The following is a 23,248-nucleotide window of genomic DNA, read 5'->3' on the forward strand; positions in this document are numbered from 1 at the left end:
GAAACAGCTTAGGGAGTTGCATCTTGTGCCACAGGAAAAAAAAAACAAACAATAGGGCCATTTCTTTTAACCTGTTTTTCTTTTTGGGATTTTACAACTCTGAATTTTATTTTTTAGCATTTATGGGTTTTGTTAGGAATGCATAACCAAGAATGAAAATAAGGAAGAATAAATATAAGGTCTCAGGTTTTGGAATGTTTATAAAAGAATAATTTCAGTTCATCTTCAAATTACTTTCACGTTTTGCAGGAGTAAGTAAAAAAGGAACATCGTCTTTATTTTTATAAAGGAGAATCTTCTTGTTACCTTTTTGGAGAATGTATGTGAAGGGGAAAGGATTTTCTTTATTAAATGGTACTTTTAGTATTCTATCACTACAAAACTTTCTCTTTGTATTAGCCAGGTGCTTTTGAAGGTCAATGCTCTGTCATGCACTTTTTATATTATGGAAAATCCTTGGGTCACATGAGCAGTCTTATTGAGGAAAGATAGTTTGCAAAAACCATAAAGCCATTTGTGAGATATATAGCAAGGAAGACTGCTGCTTGACGTCTTATTATGAAGAAATGGAATAGCTGAATTTTCGCTGATGAATCACAGTTGTACGATGTCACCTTTCCTAAAAAATACTGGCCATGCATTTAATATTGATCTGAATTTAACATTTAAAAAAATTAAAAGTCAGCACTTTCTTAAAGGGAAATGACTATATATTTAATAAGCACAATTTGTAAATGAAAAGATGGCTTTGTTTTCAGCCTGTGCTTTATTTCAGCATAGCGATTTGTTAGACTCTGAAAAAGAAAGAGAAAATGGTATTTTAATTGCTTTTTGCAGCTGAACTTCTAAGAAAAGGTTTTTGTTGTTTTGGGGTTTTCTTCCCTCCTTCTCTCTCCTTCAGTATTTTGCCTTCTGGCTAGTTTTCAATCTGTAGCTCTTGCTTTGATGCTGTCATATTTCAGTTCTTCATTTCTTTGCTTTATTTTACCATTTCAGAAGAATGATCAAGTTAAGGCTTCCTCTAATCTCAAACCTGCCAATAAGGCTAAAGTCAGTGCAAAGCCATAGCACCAGGAAAAACAACTTTCTAGAGAAATGTTGGTATTTTTATTTATTTGGCAAGTAAGTTTTTGTGTGTGCAAGTGTCAAATTGAAGAATATTTTTTAAATCCCATTCCTTTCTCTGTTCAAATGAGAATTTAACTTTTTATCTAATTTGTCTTGCAGTCTTGCTGGCCTCAACACAGGCGTGTGAACGGCACAGTTTTTGGTGGAATCTGTGCACCATGTACGTGCTTTGGTCATGCAGAGTCATGTGATGATATCACAGGAGAATGCCTGGTAAGTGTCACCACAGGACACCTGATGGTCATGGCCAACATCAATTCAATATACCTGTGCAATCGAATTAACAACCTCTGAGATCTGAAATACTCATGGAGAAAAAATCCAGTGTTGAACAGAAGAGATCTTTATGTGGAACTGTTGCTGAAGTTAAGGATCCCCTCATACCAAGATATGGTAGCTTCTACAGTTTAAAAAAAGGAATTTCCTATTCACATAGGATTTATGTTTTGCAATAGAATCAATAGTATAAGGTATGGCATGCAGAAAGCAGCAAATATATCAATATTATTCCATGCAAGATTTATCTCCCCCTCCCCTCTGTCTCCTGCACTGTATTCAATTTATAGTACGTAGCAGTAACTTTGTAAATTTTGTTCCAATATGACAAGAAGATATTGTTCATGGCTTCCTTCATCTAAATTCCCACTAAACCTTGAAGAAACACTTAATAAATTGTGCTTTAGAAAAATAATAAAAGCGTATGATTTGGGCTAAATAAACTTTTTCTTGTAGGCTGTGGAGATTTTATGTAGTTACCTACTAATTCAGCAATTAAATCTGCAATATTATCCATAGTAAGCCTACCAAGATACCACTATTTCCAGCCCATTCAGTAGCCTTTTGGAATGGGTGAATTATGCTGAATAGACTGTTCTGATTAACTCAAGGGCATTTTTAGTTTTATATTATCTGATGTGGCACAAAGCTTGAAACAACATTTCTCATTTCATTAGTCTTGCAGAAACACAATTTGAGCCAGTGCCAGTTTAGTGGGATATCATACTCTCATTTCCCTGCAGAATTTCAAGCAGGCTCTGTATTGTGCCTGTTTCTAAATGTTCCCTTTTATTTCCTTAAGAAAAAGCTGCTGGGAAAAATCCAAAATGAAAAATCAGGCTTTTTTCAATGTAATTTGGCATTTAGAATTATGACTGGTCTTCCTGTTTTGCCCATCCAAGATATTTAATTGCATTGCATTTTTGCAAGCAAATTGCTTTTTCATGAATAGAAGCTTAAAATTATTCTCAATTTAATTATACTGTAAGCCTTGAAGAAGTTCCTAGGATGAAAAATATGTATGACATGACAGTCGTATTTTGAATCCTTCACTTATATGCAGTGAAAATGTTTATCACTAGGGTAATACGGGTTTGTGTTTCTCAACAAAGACAATATTTATTGCATTAATGACCATAGCCTCCAGCTGTCTATAACATCAGTCTGGGATAAAATCAATTAACAGAAAAGAAAGGGAAGGGAGAATCCTGTTTAAGGTATATAATAACTCTGGACTATTTTGCTTAGGTTTGCATAGCCAGATGCAAGTTCTGGGGTTGCTTGCTTCTTTGTCTTCAAGTTTTAACCCTTGCACAAGTTCCCTTTTATTTTGGTCTGTAACACTAACCTGGATGTGAGAGAAGGCCATATAGTTGCACACTGTAGTGCTTTTGCTCTTTTCAGCTGATGTGAACTATTGACTGGGACAGCAGAGCTCCTCACTTCTGATGTTTCAAGGTTGCTGGTGTAAAGATAACACAGCACTGACAAGGAAGCGGAAAATAACCAGTTGAAAATGTGCTTTAATCTATATGCATTATCAAGCATTCCGTATTTTATGTGTTCTGTCTGAGCTTATACTAGATCATGCTATAAGGAAGAGGCACACAGGGAGCTTAAAATCAGTTCTGGATTTTCTTGCAGCTTACTTTGAAAACACTGTAAGTGAAGTTAGATTGGTTAGTATCCATGCAGGCTATTAAATGCTGCTATTCAATTTGGATCATAAGCCTTTTGAAGTGAAAGAGAGAGAAGTCTGAATGCTGAAAAAGAGAAATGTTTCACATCAAAGGCATTCTTTCTATTGAGGTTTACACAGCCTTTTGGCCTCCTTATTATTATTCATGGTGTTTTTTCAGTAATACAACAGACAATTTAGGCACCTAATTTACTGATACTTCTTTTTGCTCTTCCTTAGCTTTGAAATGTAGTTGAAAAGCAGCTGAAATATGTTTTTGACTCATGATAAAAGCTCAAATCATCTGCTTTGACACAGGCCTGTATAAAAACCTCATTTTAATGCATATCTTGCAGTAACCTGCAAAGTCCTTTGATCCCCCAGCAACCATATAGAGAGCTGCATGATACATCATTCTCGTTACCATTGTGCTATACATCACTGCTTTGGTACATAGGGCAAGTTCTAACATTCAGAAATACTCTTTTGTAATGTTACACACACATTTACAGTAGATCTAGGAGGTTGGGTAAACCTAAACATTGTGAAAAGCAAACACATTTCAAGGTGTTTCATTCATTGCAGGATACTACGTTCCTATTAATAAGCCTGGAGAAAGCAGATCCTTCTCCCCTAAGATATGCTTAAATTGCTAAGTGGGCAGTCCCCAGTGGCATACATCTTGTATTTTATTCCTTTGTGTGTAAACAGCTTATACCACATAGATTGAGGCCAGCGTCAGAGATAGTGGATGTGCACTTTAGATGGTGTTCATCACAGGAGCGACAAAATGTCTTCACCCATCTTCATATACACGGAAACAAAATGATACATCCTAACCTAATACAGTATAGGCTATACCACAGGTGAAAATTATGTAAAGCCTTTGCAACGTCTTGATTGCATTTGTAACACCAGGAAAGTGAATTGTCCATGGAATCTTGACAGTAAGGTAGTTTACAGAAGAGCATATTGATGCTTTCAAAGACATAACACTATTGTCCATTCTAGATGGCTAGGAGATAGACTAAAATTTTTGGGACATGGTTTAGGAGGCATGGTGGTGTTGGGCTGATGGTCGGACTTGATCTTAGAGGTCTTTTCCAACCTTAATGATTCTGTGTTTCTATGAAAATAGGCACCCAGGCTTACCCTTTTTCTTTCTTTAACTATCTTAAATGAGCAGCTTCCCTGGTTTTCTCTGTGACAGGTATGCTGAGGAAGGGCAGCAGTGTGGCAAAGGCACTATCTTGGACTCAGTCATACTCCCTGATTAAAGTTTTGTTTTCATCATTAGCCTTCTATTCAGACTGTTTCTTTCCATATTCATATACACTCAGCTGCAAATGCAGCTAAGCAGGAGTGGTTTTCAGTGTGAATTTAGGATTCCCTGATACTGGGCATAAAGATATTAATTTGGTTTCTTCAAAGGCAGGGAGAGCTGGCTTGGTAAGAAATGGTGGCAAACACACTCCAGGACATCAGCAATAAAGTCTTTGGGGAACAAGGTCTAAGTTGTACATAAAATTTTGGACAAAAATAAACTATATCACCTGGTTTACTCAGAGGTTGTCTGAGTGAAGTTTCATGGTGTTTGGAGATAAAGAAGGTCCAGAAAATTCAAAATAGTTTGAGACCCAGTACCTGGAATTTGAAAGCGTAAAGATTTGGGCATGAAGTAATTCCTGGCTTCAAAGTCTATGGATCTGTGGAACTAAGCATTGATTTTACCAAAACCAGTAGATCAACGTGTTGGAACAAATTATATTTCCAAGGGAATAAACAGAAAGCATATATAATGTACTGAGCAGGTTAGGGACAGTTGATAATGATCTTCTTTATATGTAATCTTGTGACACAAACAAAGAAAAAAAAAGATCCCATGGACTTCACAGGCTGAAGCATATTTTAAGGAAATAATCTCAGTATAACTAGACATTGCTCAAACTAGATGATGCTCAGAACCATTGCTGTACATCTGACAAGTTTCAAACTGAGATTCAAGCAATTGATACCAAGAAAATGCAAATTTTTCATGAGTATTGATAATATCTCTAGAAGGGCTAATAACTCAATACTTCAGTACTTAAAGTGATCTATAAATTTGGCAATTTAGTATAAAGTTTAATTCATCACTGAAGAGGACAGGCAAATGTCACGTCTGCATACTAGATAATCCTTGTTCTTTGTCCTGCAAAATCCAGACTGGTTCAGGGGGAAAAGTATAGGACCACACAAGATCGTTATTTCTCAGCTAAACTCTGACGTATACACAATGCAAGGTATGCTCAGATTCTGGTACTATATGTGTGGGTTTCTTTTTTGTTTTTATGTTTATTGATTCATGGTGAGGAAGTAAGCAGATAGAGAGCTCTGGATGGAGGAGAATTAGACACAGTATTTGGTAACAGCTGACATTAGAGTTTCAGAAAATACTTCATCCAAAAGAAAGTCAGCTCTTTGTAACATGAATTGTTTTCCTACTAAATGGGGGGTTTCGGGTTTTTACTTAAAAAACCAGAAGCTGCAAATACCACTCTGTAAGAGATGCAGAGCTTTAAAATAGTGTGTTAGCTGCTCTCACTTTAATAACATCCTCGACATATAAACCATTCATATTCTTCAAAAACAAGATATGTCTAAGGATATTTAAAGCTAAACTTAACACAAAAGAAGAATCCATTATTTTTCAGAAAAAGTATAAATAATTTGACATGATGCCTCAAAAAATTTGAATTGCAAAGGATTTTTCTTTTGAAACACTTAAATTATTTTTGTCACATCTTCTTTTAAAAGCATATCTTAATGTTCCCAGCTACTTTTTCAGTATGGCCAGTAGATTATTTTTGAATGACAGCACTTGAAGTAACAATCAAATGGATTTAAATGACCTAATGAAGTAGAATTTAACCCAGCTGATGGTTCTAAAGCCATAATTTTGTTTGACTAAGAGTCTCAGTAATTGGTATCAGCTCACAATCTACCAAATATGTAAAAATGTAATATTGTGACTAATGCTTTCATTCCAAAGATGTGCTGATTGTATACAAGAAATAAACATGCACCCTTTAAAACAGCAAACAGCATCTCTGGAGACAGATAATTTTGACTCCAGTGTGCTCATAACTGAAAACAGTATTGTGCTTTTTCAGATGCCCAAATGTATGGTACTGGCTATGCAGAACACAATGCAAAAAACTTTCTACAAACCATTGCAATCCTGGAAAGTCCTGAAGACAAAATTGGTGTTTCTTAGAATAGTGCCATTTTCTTTATTCTTTATTGAGGATACATTATGTCTTTCAGACAGTAATGGTGTTATCAGTCTCTCTGTACCATACGCATGACTTATTGCAAATGGGAAAACAGTTTTAAAGTGTTCTTAAAAATATTTTAAATTAAACCGTAAGTTTGGAAATACCTACACCTTAAAAAAAAAAAGAAAACCAGCAACAACAAAACCAAACCCTCAAGAATTCTTAAGCAGCAGCTTGGATGAAACAGATTCTAGATTTGATCTGGCCCATTGTCTAAATCAGATCACAACACAGGCCATTAAACAGAATCTCTCTCATGGCTCATTTTGGCCTTTTCAAGTTGCCATATGCTTTTTCAGTCTATACCCAAGCACATCAAGATGACATTTAAAAGCCAAAAACATTTCTCTCTTTTCACACTGTGAAAGGGCTACACTTGGGTGTCTTGTAGCAAATAGCAATGAAAAGAATAGTGTGGTATGCAAAATGTGACCAAAAAAAGGAAGAAGTCTAAGCCAGAAAATTCATTTGCTGAGCGTATCATGGATCCTGCCAAATTACTTCAAATTTTGAAATGCTATATAGTGAGGGGAAAAGAGGAGAAGGGGTATCACAGAATCACAGAATGGCAGGGGTTGGAAGGCATCTCTGGAGATCATCTTGTCCAACCCCCTGCTTGAGCAGGCACACCCAGAGCAGGGGGCACAGCGCCGCGTCCAGGCGGGTTTTGAATGTCTCCAGGGAAGGAGACTCCACAGCCTCCCTGGGCAGCCTGTGCCACTGCTCTGGCACCCTCACAGGAAAGAGGTGTTTTCTCATGTTTAGTAATTAGGGTAATTACTTTTTAAAACTTGGTTCTTATAAGTCAGCATGGGAAGCCTGTTTTCAGAGGACCAATTCCCAATCTGGCAAAAGATTATTTAATCTGAGATCAGGCCAAAGGTTATACACAAAAGTGCAGATCTAGTGCTGTCATTTTTAGGTAGTATGTTGGATGCTTCATATGCTCAGATAAGATGTCTCTTGTATTATGAAAGCCAGTCGCATACAGGAACACAAGCTGTGGATAGGGCCCCGTATATAGTACATTCATACTTGTTTTTACTCATAGAGTCTGGATGCTATTCTAGCAAACAAGTATTAATTAGGTAATTCAGGCTTTAGCTACTGTTCACAAATATATTTAGTATACTGCTAGCCATATACCTCGTATAATGAGCTAATGCACTTAGGTGTGAAATAATTAATGTAATAATGAATTTTTACAAATTATGTAGTCTGGGCTGTATTTGTGGGATCAACATCGAAAACTGTTTGTCACAAAATACGGCTTGTTGCAAGACTACAATATCAAACCTGTTTTGTGCTGCTCTAAACATTGGTTTTCTTGAAGCAAGCTAAACCAATAATGTGCCTGTTGTATGGTAGAAGGATAAAGGTCTGCAGTTAAACATTCTTTTTGCCTTACATAGAGAAAAATTATCCAAAAGAACAGAAATACCTGACACATGAAGCACTGATTGTGAAGCTAACCACTAGAACTGGTTCTCAACCAGCTGCAGAACATTAGAATATACGTTGCAGGCTTCTTACAGTCCTGTTGGGAGGACGGGCTAGGTGAATGACGTTCAAGGACTTTCCGTATATAAGTTCTCTAATAGCAAATATGTACTTTTTATCTTCTGTTTAGGACTGCAAACACAACACAGGTGGTTCATATTGTGATAGATGTCTTCCTGGTTTCTATGGTGATCCTACTAAAGGGACAGCTGAAGACTGTCAGCTGTGTGCTTGTCCCCTAAATATACCTTCTAACAAGTAAGATGTATATTTATTACATAATTGCACTTTTTCACTTAGTAAATTGCATAACTTTTCAATTTATACTTTTGCAGGTACACTGGAGATTCTTTGTATTTTAATCAAATTATATTCTGCAATATAAACTTTTATTCTCTTTTTACAGTTGTACAGAGTGCTTAGCTTTGCTGAGAGGCAAAGATCAGGACAAAAGCTGGCTGAGACTAAGCTAAAAAGAACAATACAGAATTTGGATGACTGCTCTTTGAATCAAGAACTAACATTTGCTTTTCTGTCCTCCTTAAGAGTAATTGTTTCTAGTTTTAAAGCTGAATTTATGGATTTGATATGTGGGGTTTTTTAACAATTAAATTCAATTTATGCTGATCAGATAAAATAGTGATTTCTTCTGCCTTTAATTTTCCTTTTCTTCCAGTCAGCATTTGTTGATTCATTTGGAGTCTGAATTCAGCCCATGACCTTGCAAGTGAAAACATTTGGTCAGCATATCTCAGAATAATTGTTATAAATTTGCTTTATTAAATAAAAATAATAGTGAAAAGTTATTCAAAACTCTGATCTAAGAACAAACGTTTCCTTTGTTACAAAAGCTTGTCTGTGCTACTTGCTACCTACAATTTAATAGACAAGTGGCTTGAATACTTTTTGACTAGTTTTGTCCTAGTCAGTACCTGGGAAATGACAATACCAAAATCACTTGACATGATGTAGTTGAAGAAAACTGTTCTGAATCTTGTCTGGTTAGCTCTTCTTGTGCATATTAAAAAAATTCAAATTATGTGTATCATTTTGAATTAGAACATTTGGTTTATGCCATCCAGTATGGCTTCAGAGAAAAGGAGCCCTGCCTGGTGTAAATGGCACATGTCCGGATTATGCAGAAGAGCTACTATGGTGCAACACATACAATAGTTGTTCAGGAAGCTCAGGAACTGTTGAGTATGTGTCTGATAGGTTTGCAGTAGTAAGTAATGCTTGCCCAAATTCCAGCCACAAACTGGATGTGGCTCCCTTCTGAGAAGAATCACTGTTAGTCCATATAAGCATTTCGGAAGGATTGTAGGATTGTACTGGAAGACTGTAAACTATGCACAGAGGCTGCCCCGTCCTAAGCTCCTGACACAGCTTAAACATTTTAAGTGGCTATAGGAGCCGATAAACCCACTGGAGTAATCTCTTTTTTTCTCCCTTCAGCTCTGCATCTTCTATTTCACTCAATTTTTCCCAAAACAGAAGTCAAGATTCTGTCAATTAAATGCACTTTACTATTTAAGAGTATAAAGAATACTTAAGATTTACAGGGCAAAATAGGTGGCTACCACCCACACAGAGAGGGAGCTCTGCAAGATGCAGGTAACGAAGAGAACATCATCTGAATGGCAGTGTGCCAACATAAGGCACAGATGAGCCAGACTTTGCTCTTAAGTAGTTCAGGCTAACGCTGTTGCCTACAGTGGCATTGTGTCCTATTAAAATTGCACTGATCAGGGCAGGAATAATCTAAGCACTTATCAGCAGAAATGCCAGGGGATTGTAGAATGGGAGCCTGCTTTCCTGTTATCACAGCTCTTCGGTTGGTTTTATTAGGTATACATGGGTTTATTATGTCTGCTGCTCAGGCGTGGTTCCTCTGACATCCTCATTGCTCTCACATACTTAGTATTTCCTTGCATAGTTAATTAATTCTCTTTCTCTTGTTTGAGAACACTGTACTGACAAAGCAGGAAAAACACTATCACATTTATATCTTGTGCAGATGTGCAACAAACCAAGTCAAATAGATTGAATTTAGGTTTTTATTGGCAAAACGCCTGGAGACCTCTATTACATATTCATCAGAGTTCTGGCTGATTTACTTTCCTTTTTTAAAATTGAACAAGAGATTCCCCTTTTTAATATGTACTTTTCTTGAAAAACATAGGTACAAAACACACACAGAATATAAACATTCTTGAACTGTGAAACTGTGGGAGTCCTGAACCCTACAAAGTTTAGCCCTGCATTAGAATTGTGCGATAGCTCCCTATTTCTGAAATGGACAAAAGCAAAACTGTCATCAACATCCTCAAGCTTTGTAGAACTCATTGTAAGGTTCAAGCTCTGATCGCTTTACAGTTTGAGACCAATTATTAAATTTGTTTATAAGGAAAAAAAAGAGGTTGTTAAAGATTTAATGTGTTACATGAAGGCTGTTGAAATACTAGTTTTATTTTCTTAGTTGGCAGTGAGTTTGGTATGCTAGGGATAATATATGTAAACAATCCAGACTCCTTCACACATCCTTCACATGAAAAATAAAGAAACTTCTACCAAGCTCATGTCACTGTACAGATGTTATTTCTGAATAACCTAACAAGTGACTAATTTATGTAGAAATATTTATAAATAGATGACTATAGATTTTAATTCCTGTAGTATTTAATTCCTAACATGGCATGACAGGGCATCTGTAGGTCTCTAAGCATAATGCTATGCTCCTGGCGCCTAGAGAATATTATCAATGTAATGAACCTCTGAGACACATTTCTGTTAAGAAATTAGTTTTGTCTTGTATAGCAGTGTCTTATTTCTTTATGAGGTTTATAATCGTTCCCATCACTGTTTTCACAGCACCTGGTTCTTTTTCTTTGCAATGCTACATAAGGTGGAAGAGAACTGTTCCATCCATTTTAGAAACGTGGTGGCGATAGTGTTGTTCTATAGTTAACTTAAGCTGATTTAACTGCTGCTCATTCCCTCTCCTCTTTCCTAATGGCAGCAGTTTCCATATGCAATCATTGAAGCCAATCATAAAACCGCCTTCTGAAGCACAACAGTGATAAGTGACTTGCCATATGTCAGAAAAGAACACTTGGCCAAATCAGGAAACCAAAATTAAGTTGTCTGAGCTTGTTTTCTAGATCCTGGGCTATATTTTCCTCTTTTTGCATATGTCTCCATGTTTGTACTTATATGATGCAAATGAAATCAATACCCATATTATAAATGGCATATGTAATGCACGCTTGACTTCTTCCTCTTATCTCTTCTCATTAATGCATCAGTCTTACACACTGTTCTAACATTCTTAGTCTTTAAGGAGTTTCAAATAAATTGATTTTTTTTTTTCCATGGAAATTATCAGACAGACTACTATATAATTCTTTCTACCAAATGTAGATGTCTGGGATGATTACTGCTTTTCTCCTGAAGTGGCAATAAATTTAATATGGGTAATGAAGACCCTGACAGGCATGTTTTATCACTGGAAATGGGAGATAGATGATATCTCACTCAGCCTGGGAAGGCCTACAAGTAAACTTGTAGCATGTGAACTAGAAATTCGGCTTGGTCTCAGAATGTTAATATTTTCTGGGAGAATTAAATAACATCACAAATTTATTCCCAAGAGATGTTTTCTGTAACATACTTGTAAGCCTTTAGGAAGCTCTGTCTCCCAACATAGACGTATCACACACATACCCATACTGTGTATTCATACTTTTTCCATGTTCTGACTGGTATTAATTTTTACACAAGTTGTTACCTTGTGTAAAAACTGAAAAGAGTGATGATGAATCAAGGGGGACTAAGATTTTTTGAAGCTTCTTTCGGCAGATCAATAAACACTGTTCATTAGCATTTTTCACTAATGAGTAATGAGATTCTAAATAATCAGGAAGATAAACTCTTCTCACCCTGCTATCACGTATTTCCTTTATAGTATGCAGATGGGAATTTCTCTAATACATTAATGTTTAGTGTTGAGATGTGGACTGACTATTAAGTCAGAGAAAGAATCAAAGGATGCTAGGTCTGAGCATAACCCTTAAAACATGGAAATTCTGCTAATAATTATTATTGCTTAGTAATAATAAGTACTTAATTATTATTATCCTCAAAAATATATGCAGCTGAATTCAGAGCTCTTGATGGAACTGGTACAGTCAATCTTGTGCAATGCTATAATGAGCTGTGATAGCGTCTCCACAAATTTTCCTATGTAGCTCTTAGAGAGAGTGAGGTTGGGACTGACAAGCAGGATCTTATTTGAAATAAGTCAGGTGCTGCTCATTAGATTGAATGATAATGTGTGCCTCAATTGAAAGTTGCTTTCATTGCTATTTAAAAATAGAATGAACAATTATTGTTTCTTCATTTGGCTCCTCATGCATTCATGAATCTATTCTTAATTGAATGACATATTCCAAAATAATCCTTATGGGAAAGACAAAAATCCCAATACCTGTCTAAGTTTACTGGACCTGACCGTCTCACATTTTTCATACTGATCTCTTTTGTCTGTGGAATAACTTGCCTAATGACAGACAGGTTATTTATAAATGGAAATAATCTGTAAACGAAACAGAATAAAGAGTAACTGAGGTCAGATCATAGGATGGATAGACTCCTGAGAAGTGAGGTCCAGTCACCAGCAGGTAATCACATTACATGATCCCAGCTAAGCTTTTCTGGCTTCCCCATGCCTATTATTTTCCAGAAACTTTCATCGTATATCCCGATTTAATTTATCCGAGGTCGGATTATGTCTATTTGTTACTATTGTAGCATGAACTTTTACCTTGAATATACCTTCCTTCTGATGTCTTTGTTAGAGCAATTACATTCCGTCTCAAATTCTGTTTTCCTAGGTTACAAAAGATAAGTTTAGCATCTTCTTTTGAGATAGATACTTTGTTTTTCTGTTGTGAATAGTCACCTCACTATGCACCTGCTCCCATTTTTTTTTTCCTTTTTTCTATTTGCTTGACTGGAATTGATTACCATTATTTATATGAGGCCCTATAAAGGTGCTCATATGTCTCTGTCTCTAATAATCATTCCAGAATGATAGAAGAACAAGTTGCCTCTTCTTCTGTGCGGTGGCATGTAGAGTGTCAAGAGGTTTCCTCACAAAAGTGTGTTAAGGAAGAAAGATTACAGAAAGCAAAATGCTAAACAGTGAGGGAGCACAGTTCAGAGTTAAATACGAACATTGAGAGGTGGAGCTGGCAAATGCCTATGGTATTCTTGTTTATTAAAAAAAAAAAGCTAAAAATAAGTAGAGCATAGCAAAGAGGTAAAGCTCTCTACTCTGCAAGCTATTCTTAAATTTCAGCGTGCCTGTCTGGCCTGTTGCTTGAGGTCATTTGCACTCAATTTACTCAAATGCACTCTCTGGGAAGCTGCACCAGATATTTCCCTTTTTGCCCCTCCCCTTTCTTGTTCACTGGGTTCCTTTCACAGCCGGTTATATGCAAAGTTAACTGAGCTTTCAAATCAGTTGTCCTTCAGAAAGATTTATATAGGGGCCACATTATGGCATAGATTGTTTTGCCAGGCCCTCAGGGGCGCAAACAAACAGCTGTACATTCCTGCCTTTTTAATGGTATCCAGACCACTCGGTGGCAGGATCAAGTCCCGTAATAACAGGCTATTGGGATGCTGCCATCCGTTACTCTATATTCAGTGTCGCAGAAATAGCAGAGTCATTCCAAATTCAATTTGCTGGAGTCAAACTTAATCCCCAAGTCCTAGACCAGAATCACTTTTCCTGGGCACTGTTTTGCAAATTAACGATCTCAGAAGTGGGCAAAGAGCTATGCTGCTAAAAATCTTTTCTTTATGTTTCTTCCTTGTCCCTGTGTTTACCCAATACCAACAACACAGCTTTAGCCCAACGTGCCATTTTGACCGAAGTCGTGGATTAATATGCGATGAATGCCCAGCTGGGTATGTGGGACCACGCTGTGAAAGGTAAGCAAGCATTGTGCTTTTAACCATATGAGATCTGAAACAAAAGTATTTATCACATGGAACACTTCTACCTTTTTATTACTTCCCCCGTCATCCCCATTCCTGTGTTCTGAAACTCACTGAAGACATTCCTGTGCATCTTATTCTGATATTGTGTCCATGCATTTGTATATTTCTAGTGCTTGTTTTTTTTTACTTTACAGTAAAGTGCAAAGCTTCCAAGAAGCATTTGCTGAGAAGAGCCTGTTTTTAAAAAAGTTATTCTTCTAGCTTTTCTGTCACTCTTCTGAGGTTTTTATAATTATTTTGTCTCTTTTGTTATGTAAAGGTTTAGAGCAGGGTGAATCGAGTATTCAATAAATTACCAATGCCTCTTTTTGAAAAGTTAATACGCAGCAAAAATATAGATCTTCTAATACATTGATGATTTTAATTATTTTTTAAATAATATTTTATATTTTTGTTGCTTCTCATTTCCTGTTGCAGTCTTTATTTAGCAAATAGAACAAGCTAGGTTTTAATGACAAAAAAGAGAATTCCTCTTTGCCATGTACATAGAAAAGCTTGATATATATTTTCTACACTTCATTACTACCTGTACAAGGACAAATAAAAAAAAATATGTCTGGTCTGTCTTTGGCTATGACAGGTCTGAGTGATGGGTTAGTACTGAGAAAGTTCTCTCCCCTTCTTTTATTCTGTTATTCTGAAAGGATCACATGGCGAATTTCAATGGAACAGGCAGCTAGCGTGAGTGCAGGTGCTAAGCTCCTGGGAACCCCCTTCCACAGGAGGTGAGACTGCATAGATGAGGGATATCATCAGTGTCTGCACACCTTTCCACCCCTTGGGATTTCACAGGATGAAAGAGCTTTCAGGAGCAGTTAGTGTGCCAGGGGACCTCTGCTAGTTGTTTGGAGGTCATGATGAATCAGCATTGGCTTTGGCTCCATGATCCCAGTCCCTTGTGACCCTGCAAATGACATCTTTTTTTAAGAGGGGTTGGGGGAGCCAGATAACTGTCTGACACCTTGCTAGACAGTTATGTGGCATGAAAACATGGTACTTTTGTTGCTTAGTAGTCTTTTGCCATTTGGCACTTTCATGAGCTTCTTGCAGCATTTTCTGAAGTAAACCCTACAAAAAGGTACGGCCTTTCAATGAAGACTGATAATATTCAGGCTGGGTTGAGAAAAAGTAGGAATGAACCAAGAGGCAGAGCCAACCGGGAAAGCAGAAACCTGACCATACGCTGTGAATCACCCTCTAGTCCTGTCTTTCCAATTTACATTTACAACTACTTCCTTTCAAATCCCCTGTTGTGCTATATCTGTCCTAAAGTGAGAGTGCAGGCTGTCACCTGCTTCCACCCATCACCACTGAGTCTGCTCCTGCTGTGTGCTATTTCTGCCTGTCTTTTCCTGTCTGTCTTGAAGTCAACACCTTCTTTCAGCTAGTGGGCTGTGAAGTTAATGACGGCAGGAATAAATCACATCAAGAGCACTTTGGTGGCAGTTTGTCAATGCAGGGTCATTGACAGCTTCCATTAGCAACAAGTGGTATTTCTGAGTGGAGGAGAGGCTATAGATGCAGCAGGACAGAATCTGAATAAGTGGCAGGCTTGGATTTTAGCCTGATTGCCTAAGGAAATGAGGCTAGTGTGATCTTTTTGTGCATGTCTGGCTGGCTGCCCGCAAAGACATTTGAACTTGTAGGTCAATTTCAACCAAATTTGATAGAAGGGTAGGAGGTCTCAAAGATAATAATTGTTCCTGAAAGTTTTGTAAAAATAAGTGGCTGAATAGAGGTTAATAAATCAGGACATATCATAGCTAAGGGGGAGAATACTGTGCGAACTCACACCTGATTAAACAGCAGAGAATACATGAGAGAGAGAGAATGAGAGAGATTATTAAAAGTCCTGCCATAAGAAAACTTTCACAGGGCAAGGAAAAAGTGCTGCTGTAGCCTGAGGGATTACTCCCTGCTGAATACCAACATCCTGCAGCAAATAATCAGCCCTTAGCCTTGTAACCATGAGATATAAATCCACTGGAAATTAGGGAATTCAATCCAGTGCTGATAGAGCTATTTGCTTTTAATTGTAACAAGTTGCTTGGAAATGCCTGCAGTTGTCAATAATAAAGAACAGGGGAAAGCATGTTGCCTTTTGCTATTAATACTGATTGTATAATTGCTAAAAGAGTTTACATGAAATTCTCTTTAATTTTAGCAACTGCGAAATGACAAATGATCTGGGCCACATGATTCATTAACTGCACAGTCCTAAATTATCATGATGTGCCAAGTATCATGAAGTGAGCGTACACAGTACATTTGGCCTCCAAAATCATCCTCTGCCACCTAGGGAAATAACATCTTTCAGATACATATATATGACTTGTAAAAAGTCAAAAATTTGCTGCTTCTCTCACTTGAACTCTTCAGGAAAATGTTGCCAAAATTGCTCAGTGTTCTGAGGGGTCTGGCTCCTGGCACCATCAAAACAATTGCAGTTATAAACTGTGTTGGGTGTTACCAGATATCAATAATTGTAGAGGAAGCCCATCTTCCCCATTTAAACCTTTTCCCCAAGGAATTAGTCTTACATTCTTCTCTTGCTTAACGCCCACTTTCCCAAGGGATATGAGGTAGGACAGACACTCTTCTAACCCCACAGAATGTAAAAAAGGTGTCCTTTGAGCCCAGCACATTTACAGGATGTTGATATGCGTTTTCCAACTACGCAGTCTTGATACAGACAAGAGCATACAAGTGTAGGGGAAAGAAGCAAATGGGTGTCAGTCTAGCTTCTCCTGTAGCACACTTTCATTTGTTAATATGGTTCAAGTGACCTTTTCCTGCTAGAAGTAGAGATGAGAAGTCAGTGTAACTTAAGTGGGAGAAGAAGGGTGAGCTGGGTCGTGTCATTCCCCACCTGCCCCAGCCCACCATCCTTCAGGTCTAGCACAGAGTGCCACCGGCCACAGACTCTTGTGAGTCCCTTGGCTTCAACCTGCTGCTCCTTCTAGTTAATGTAATTCTTCCACTAGTGCCAGAACTACAAGTGTGTGTTGTAGCACTGATGGGAAAATGGTCAAACATTCAGGAGATTTGATACAACAAATGTGTGATGCAGGACTGTTTACAGGTTGCAAAGGTAGGCATGCTGACCTTAGAAAATGCAAGATTTATGGTTGGTCATACAACAATAACATTTGTATTGTGCACCTGAGTTAAGATTTTCACCTGTGTGTCACACGCTGTTTTTCCACAGGGCTTTTGCATGATTTTGTACACAGGTTGAACACACATAAGTGTCAAAGCAACCGTAAAAATAGTATTTCCAGACTTTAAAGTGTTTGGATTTGCAGCCTAAATTAACCATGTCTCAAGGGTTTTGTTTCCAGTAGATATAAAGAAATGTATAAAATAGGCCTGTGTTTGTGTGTATATATGTGTATATACACAGCACCATTTGGGCTACTACGAGGAAAATTAACTCCATCCTGGCCAGACCCAGTACACATACATACACATATATTTGTATAGTAGCCCTATATTTAGCACCAGTTATGCCAAATAAAAAGAAACAGTGTCAGTCACAGACACACCTGCATTTGAGGGTAAAGGTGAGCATAAAGGAAGAAGTAAAAATATGGAAACAATCTTTCTTCACTGGTTTTACTTCTATTTTTGTTTATTTTTTCATCTCGGAGGTGTTCTGTTGTATTTAGCAGTTTTTTATTTAGATATGTATTTTGTGTAATACATGAATGTAATTTTCCATGCCACATACATTATTGGGGTTTTTTTTTTAATATGAATCTTGCCAAACATGTGATGCTTTGAATTTGAGAAGAGTAGCTGAAATAGAAATGTCCTTAAGGGAACAAAGATGGAATTAGTGAAAGTGGGATTTTTTTAATCTTCCCCTGCAACTTCAGGAGAAGTGGGAGAAAAAGTGGAAGAATTTAGACAGATATACGCACATGGTTTTCTCTTAAGCTTGACTGGTTTACCCCCACTTTCAGGATCATCTTGAATCTGGATTTGAGATTATGTATGTATATAAATAAAACATAGCTATGCGATAGTAGAGGGGTTTGCTAATTTTAATTAGCAAAGTCTAAACTGATGAGAATACAAAGAGTTATCAAGGTTGCCTGCTGTTAATAGAAGGAAATGGGTAGCAGTGATTTTCTCACAAATCCCTGGAGTATTTTTTCTGTGAACTGCTTGGTACGTTCCTGTGAATGCTATCAGATACAGAACTAATCCCTAAATGAAAGTGAAAGAGGAAAAGGAATACACATTAAGTGAAGTCAAATAGATTAGTAGTACCAAAAGATACAGATTTATGACAAACATGCCAGTAGTAAGTGAGAAAGATCTCAGAACAGTGTGGGTGAACTTCACACATCATCCATTTTAGGTAAAATGAGATAACTGCATACATTATCCAGTTATTCTTTGGCTTTGATAAAACATGGCTATTAATTGTTACATGTATTAAGAGACATTCATGGCCTTTGTAACTGAGATGTCATTGCTGAAAAAAAGACAATTTGTTTTGATGAAAGTAAGCTAAAATTCAGTCTTTTGTGGTTGCTGAGATATCCTCCATCCAAGGAAAAAGTATCCATTCCTTTGCAGGGAGTACAGGGAGGTGCAATGGTACAGTACATGGCTATATTTGTGACAGGTTCTGAAAATAGATTTCCTGAATTATTCTAATGACATGATTGTGATGTATTGCTGCCATGAGGAGGTAATTGTGAAAGATGGCTATGCTAAAGGAATAAAGGATAGTGGGCTAGACTGTGAAAATTTTACTCATGTTCTCGACTGCTTACATGCACCCGAACCACTGGACCATTTATACATATTATTTGCCTATGGTCTGCATTGTGGGTAGTTTTAGAGGATGGAAAAAATCCTACTTTGTGTAATGTCTTACTACAAAACATTGTTCAATTAGATTCAACTATCATTTCCTCCCTAGTCTCAGTCATCCATCTTTATAATCTTTGCTAATGATATTGAATAACACCTAATAAATGTTTAGGCAGCTTTGTTTAGGATCCAGTTGGAAGCTTCATGAGACATTCTGGATGCAAGGAAAACGATTAACTTGATGAGTGTAAAGGGACAAGAGTGAAAGCACAGTGGGACTCTGCATTCCTGTATTAGGATGGTACCCAAAATCTTTGCTCAGCCATACCATCCAGTACTTCTACAAAGCAGAGAAGAGATCTATGTACATTAGAACTGCCTTCAAACTGAGTTTAAAGTAGTAGGCAACAGTAATTTATGCAATGTGTTTTACATACTCTCTGTTTTCTCTACACTAATTGGAGTTCATCTGAGATGCACATGAATAACTTCATTAGCTGAAACTGGGCAATTTTTCTTCTTTTTCTTCACTTTCTACAAGTTGCTCTTACTGTGAAGTGTGAGCAAATGTAATGGAAAGAGAAAGCAGACCAGAATATAAATAGGAAATAGGCTGTGAGACGAGTAGAATTTTGCTTTAAATACACAGTCATGTGAGGTCAGATTCACTAACCTGTTTTACATGGTACTTACAGGAAATTGCTGGTGGGCAAGGTGGAAAAGAAGGTGATATTTTTAAACATCTCTGTTAAGATATGAAAGGTATAATAGACACCAGCATAGTTTCTGTGATAATGAGCAATCTTTTTGTTACCTGCCTGTACACAGAGATTAGCAATCCATTAATTTTATCCATAAGCATCCAATTAATCCATTAAAAAAAACCCACAAATCTGACCAGGGGTCAGGCCAGGTCCAGGGAAGGCTAAATCAGGGGAGGCTTTTGCTAGGGAAGCAAATTTATTTCTGTATTACTTTCTAAGCCTGTTTTTCTAAACTAAAGTTTTTAAGGTAGAGGGGAAAAATCATCAGGCTTGCTGGTAAATGACTACAGAACATCTAGACATGATGTGCTGAAATACAAAGCCTATCTAGCATGGACCTGAATTCCTCTAGCGTGCCAACAGACAGATTTCTTATTATGCTTTGTCTCCTCTTCAGTGCCAGTGACAAGATTTTCCTCCCACTGAAATCTAATTACTAGCGGAACTGGCAGGATTTCAGCTGGTAGCGTATCTACAGTGTTGTTAAAAAGGAAAAGGAGGGAGAGAGAAAAAAGACGCTTAAGAAATACTTGAAAGAAGATCAAATACTTTTCGGTGATTAGTGAAGCAACAAAATTAAGTATTTCTAATAAGAGGATTATTTAAGGGTTCTAACTGTTGATGTCTTTTACCTTAGGTGTGCAGAAGGCTATTTTGGACAACCTCTAATACCAGGGGGATCGTGCCAGCCATGCCAGTGTAATGACAACCTTGACTTCTCCATTCCTGGCAGCTGTGACAGCTTGTCTGGTGCTTGCTTGATATGTAAGCCAGGTACAACAGGACAATATTGTGAGAGATGTGCTGACGGATATTTTGGTGATGCTCTTGATGCAAGAAACTGTCAACGTAAGTCATGAACTTTTACTGCTCCTGACAGTATTGATCTATCCTATATCCATGTTCTTGAGAGGAAGACTGTGCCTCTGTATGTGTGAGTAAGAGGATGATATGGTGTGCTTAGACCTCTAATAATAATAGTGTTTTACCTGCATCTGCATCTGGAAAAGGAGACTTCAAAGTAAATAGAAGAACCTATTAAAAAACTTCCTGCTGTCGTTGAAGCAGTAATGAGGCAGACATGGAAAAAACCTGGGAGAGCAGAGCATTGCATAGATGCAAAAGGTTATATTAAATGTGAGATCTACAAAAATAAATACAAGTAGATGAAAACAATCCACTAAAAAATGCTATAAGCCATCCAGTGAAATCCCATTAACTAGTGAGATTGGTGCTGAAAGGAGTGATATTTCAGTTACTGTAGGGTCCAACTTTGGCAGCACTTATGACCTCCTTCCCACCTACATGACCTTAATAAGAGTTGGGAGGTGCTGCCTTTTACAGGGTGAGATTCCCCTGCCTCCTGCAAAGCAGAGTCTAAAATCTCCTGACAAATTTTCAAAGGTGCTTTGGAGGAAGATACCTGGCACTGCAGGGAGCTACCACTTCTCAGCTGAGTGGCAGCATTTTTTTTTAAGTGTGAGCCCCAGCTCATACTTCCTCATAGTGGTTCCAAGAAATTATTGAAAGCAGATGGAAGACTTAGTAAGAGCAGGAGCTTTTGCTTCTGTAGAAGGCAGTGGCTCTCTCTGAGCCTTTGCTGGCACAATTCAGAATGCAGCTATTAGGCAGAACAAGTGCTTTTAACTTAAAAACATTCTTCACATAGCTCATTCTTCTAACTTACAAACATTCTACTTAAACCCTATTCTGAGGAATGGAATACAGCACGTTGTAAACTGTCCTGAAAGAGCAGAGTATTTAATTTCACTGTCACAAAGATTTAATCCCTTTCTTTTTCTTTCATTGGAATAAACTCAGAGCAACTCTATTGAGTGCAAAGGTGTTATATCAGAATAGATCAGATATTAGCAAGTAAAAGAGCTGGGCCACTGTCTTACTGCTGCGTGTATAGGAACACAGGGACCACTTCTGCCATATGTGTTGCAAACATGAAAGTCTGAGCCACTGGCATCCGTCTCCAGGCTTTGTTCTATTAGCAGCTTGCAGTTTGACAGTGAGAATACTAAATACTGTTGGACACCCTAAGACTGCATGGGAGCCAGTGAGATGCAGAACATAACCAGGTTTCTCAGCTAAGGCTAATAAACACTGATATACATAAAAATCATGCATAGCCAGGAAGACACATACCTGTGTAAATGCTTTCTGTACCTAATTTAGACAATGCTGGATAAAAGTTGGACAATCACATATATTCTCTGCATGAGTTAACAGTTCATGATGAATGATGTCATATAAGTTAGGGTGTTCTGTGTGTAACGTGATTTCAAAGAAGTGTATTTCAAAAATTGTAGCTTCCAGTACCTTGTCACCATTCCTCAGGCATCAATAGGGCTGTTGCTTTGAACATTTCTACAGTAGTGGCAGCTGCGTGGGAAAGAGAAGTAATATGAGGAGAGCTCAGAAAGCATACAAATTTTTAAAAAGTATTAACAATAAATAAATATTTAATGCAGAATTACAAGCTTTGCTTTTGTTGTTAGTATCACTGACAAGGAGAGCCCTCTAATGTATTCATAGCCTTGTGCTCACAGTTACCTTGTATTCATCTACTCTCCACTTTCCATGTGGGTTTTCTTTTTTGCATATGATTTTTTTATTTCCTCTGCAGACTTCCATGAAGTTTGCCCTGCAGCTACAATATCAGAGGGACTGTGCCTTTACTTTGTTGTTTTCAATTTCGTTCCTTATTAAAAAGCCAAATCCAAGAGTATTGCAAAGCATGAATTTTGCTTTCAAATTATTGTTTGAAATGTTTCTTTCTCAGTACAGTGCTGTTGTCATCTGCATTAACCATTTCAAATGACAGTACAACTTTACATCGCTATAGTGTCTCTGGATTTCTTGGTGTATCTGTAAAAATAATAAATCTGAGAACACTGAGGAAATGTCTTAGGCTTATTTGATTTGATTCTAGTAAGTTGCTTTTTGGTGTGAAACAGCACGGCGTGCTGAAGCAAATACCTGGAGGTTGTGCTGATGGTAATAGAGCTAAGTGACATGAGATGAATTAAAGCAAATATTCAAGTATGCCTGTGTGCTAGTGCATAGGTACTACTGCTAGAGACGAGTAGGTGTGTAGGTTGATTATAAATACACATGCATAAATATTTATACAAATCAAGAGAGAATGAGAAGGGTCTTGACCAGCATCATTTTGGGAGAAAGTAAGGCAAATTTCTCTGACAGGCTGTATTGTGTTGTGGCAGCCATTTGGAGGTTTGGACAATAGCTAATTTTCCCAGTAGAACTGAATGAATGGGAAGGCTTTAGGTGAGATAAATGCAATTTATTAGATTGAGCAACAATTTAGTAGATTAATAGCCCCGACAGTGCGTTTCTTCTATATGTATGCACTGCCAGAGCCAAGAAAAACAATCAAAGTCTTGACTTCCAATTCTGCCTTGCCACTGTATTGCACGCAGTCATCTGTGGCTAAGTTAAGAATACATGGTATGCTGTTTGTGGTAATGTATAATATAAATAGGGCAAAGTAATCTGTTTATAAAATCAGTGTAAATTTTCTTTTTGATTCTTGTGGTGTCATATGCCTTATAAGGAAAACAATTAAAATAAGACAACTTTGTTTTTTGAGGTCTATATAAAAAGGTTAGTGAAATATTAATTGGGAATTGTGGTTTGCTTGGACTGAGCTTTTCCATCATCTT

At 37.4% G+C, this 23,248-nt stretch overlaps 1 protein-coding gene across 2 annotated transcripts in view; it reads left to right on the plus strand.

The window, feature by feature from the left end:
• The window catches only part of LAMA2 (laminin subunit alpha 2), a 387,452-nt gene that overhangs the window by 226,335 nt on the left and 137,869 nt on the right, over positions 1 to 23,248 (plus strand). For both annotated transcript variants that reach the window (XM_075087596.1, XM_075087597.1), the window contains exons 16-19: positions 1,228 to 1,341; positions 8,030 to 8,157; positions 13,810 to 13,896; positions 20,194 to 20,405. In XM_075087596.1, the coding sequence (XP_074943697.1) occupies positions 1,228 to 1,341; positions 8,030 to 8,157; positions 13,810 to 13,896; positions 20,194 to 20,405 (541 nt within the window). The remainder of the gene's footprint in view (positions 1 to 1,227; positions 1,342 to 8,029; positions 8,158 to 13,809; positions 13,897 to 20,193; positions 20,406 to 23,248) is intronic.

The sequence above is a fragment of the Phalacrocorax aristotelis genome, chromosome 3 (genome assembly GCF_949628215.1).
Source record: "Phalacrocorax aristotelis chromosome 3, bGulAri2.1, whole genome shotgun sequence".
Taxonomy (NCBI): domain Eukaryota; kingdom Metazoa; phylum Chordata; class Aves; order Suliformes; family Phalacrocoracidae; genus Phalacrocorax; species Phalacrocorax aristotelis.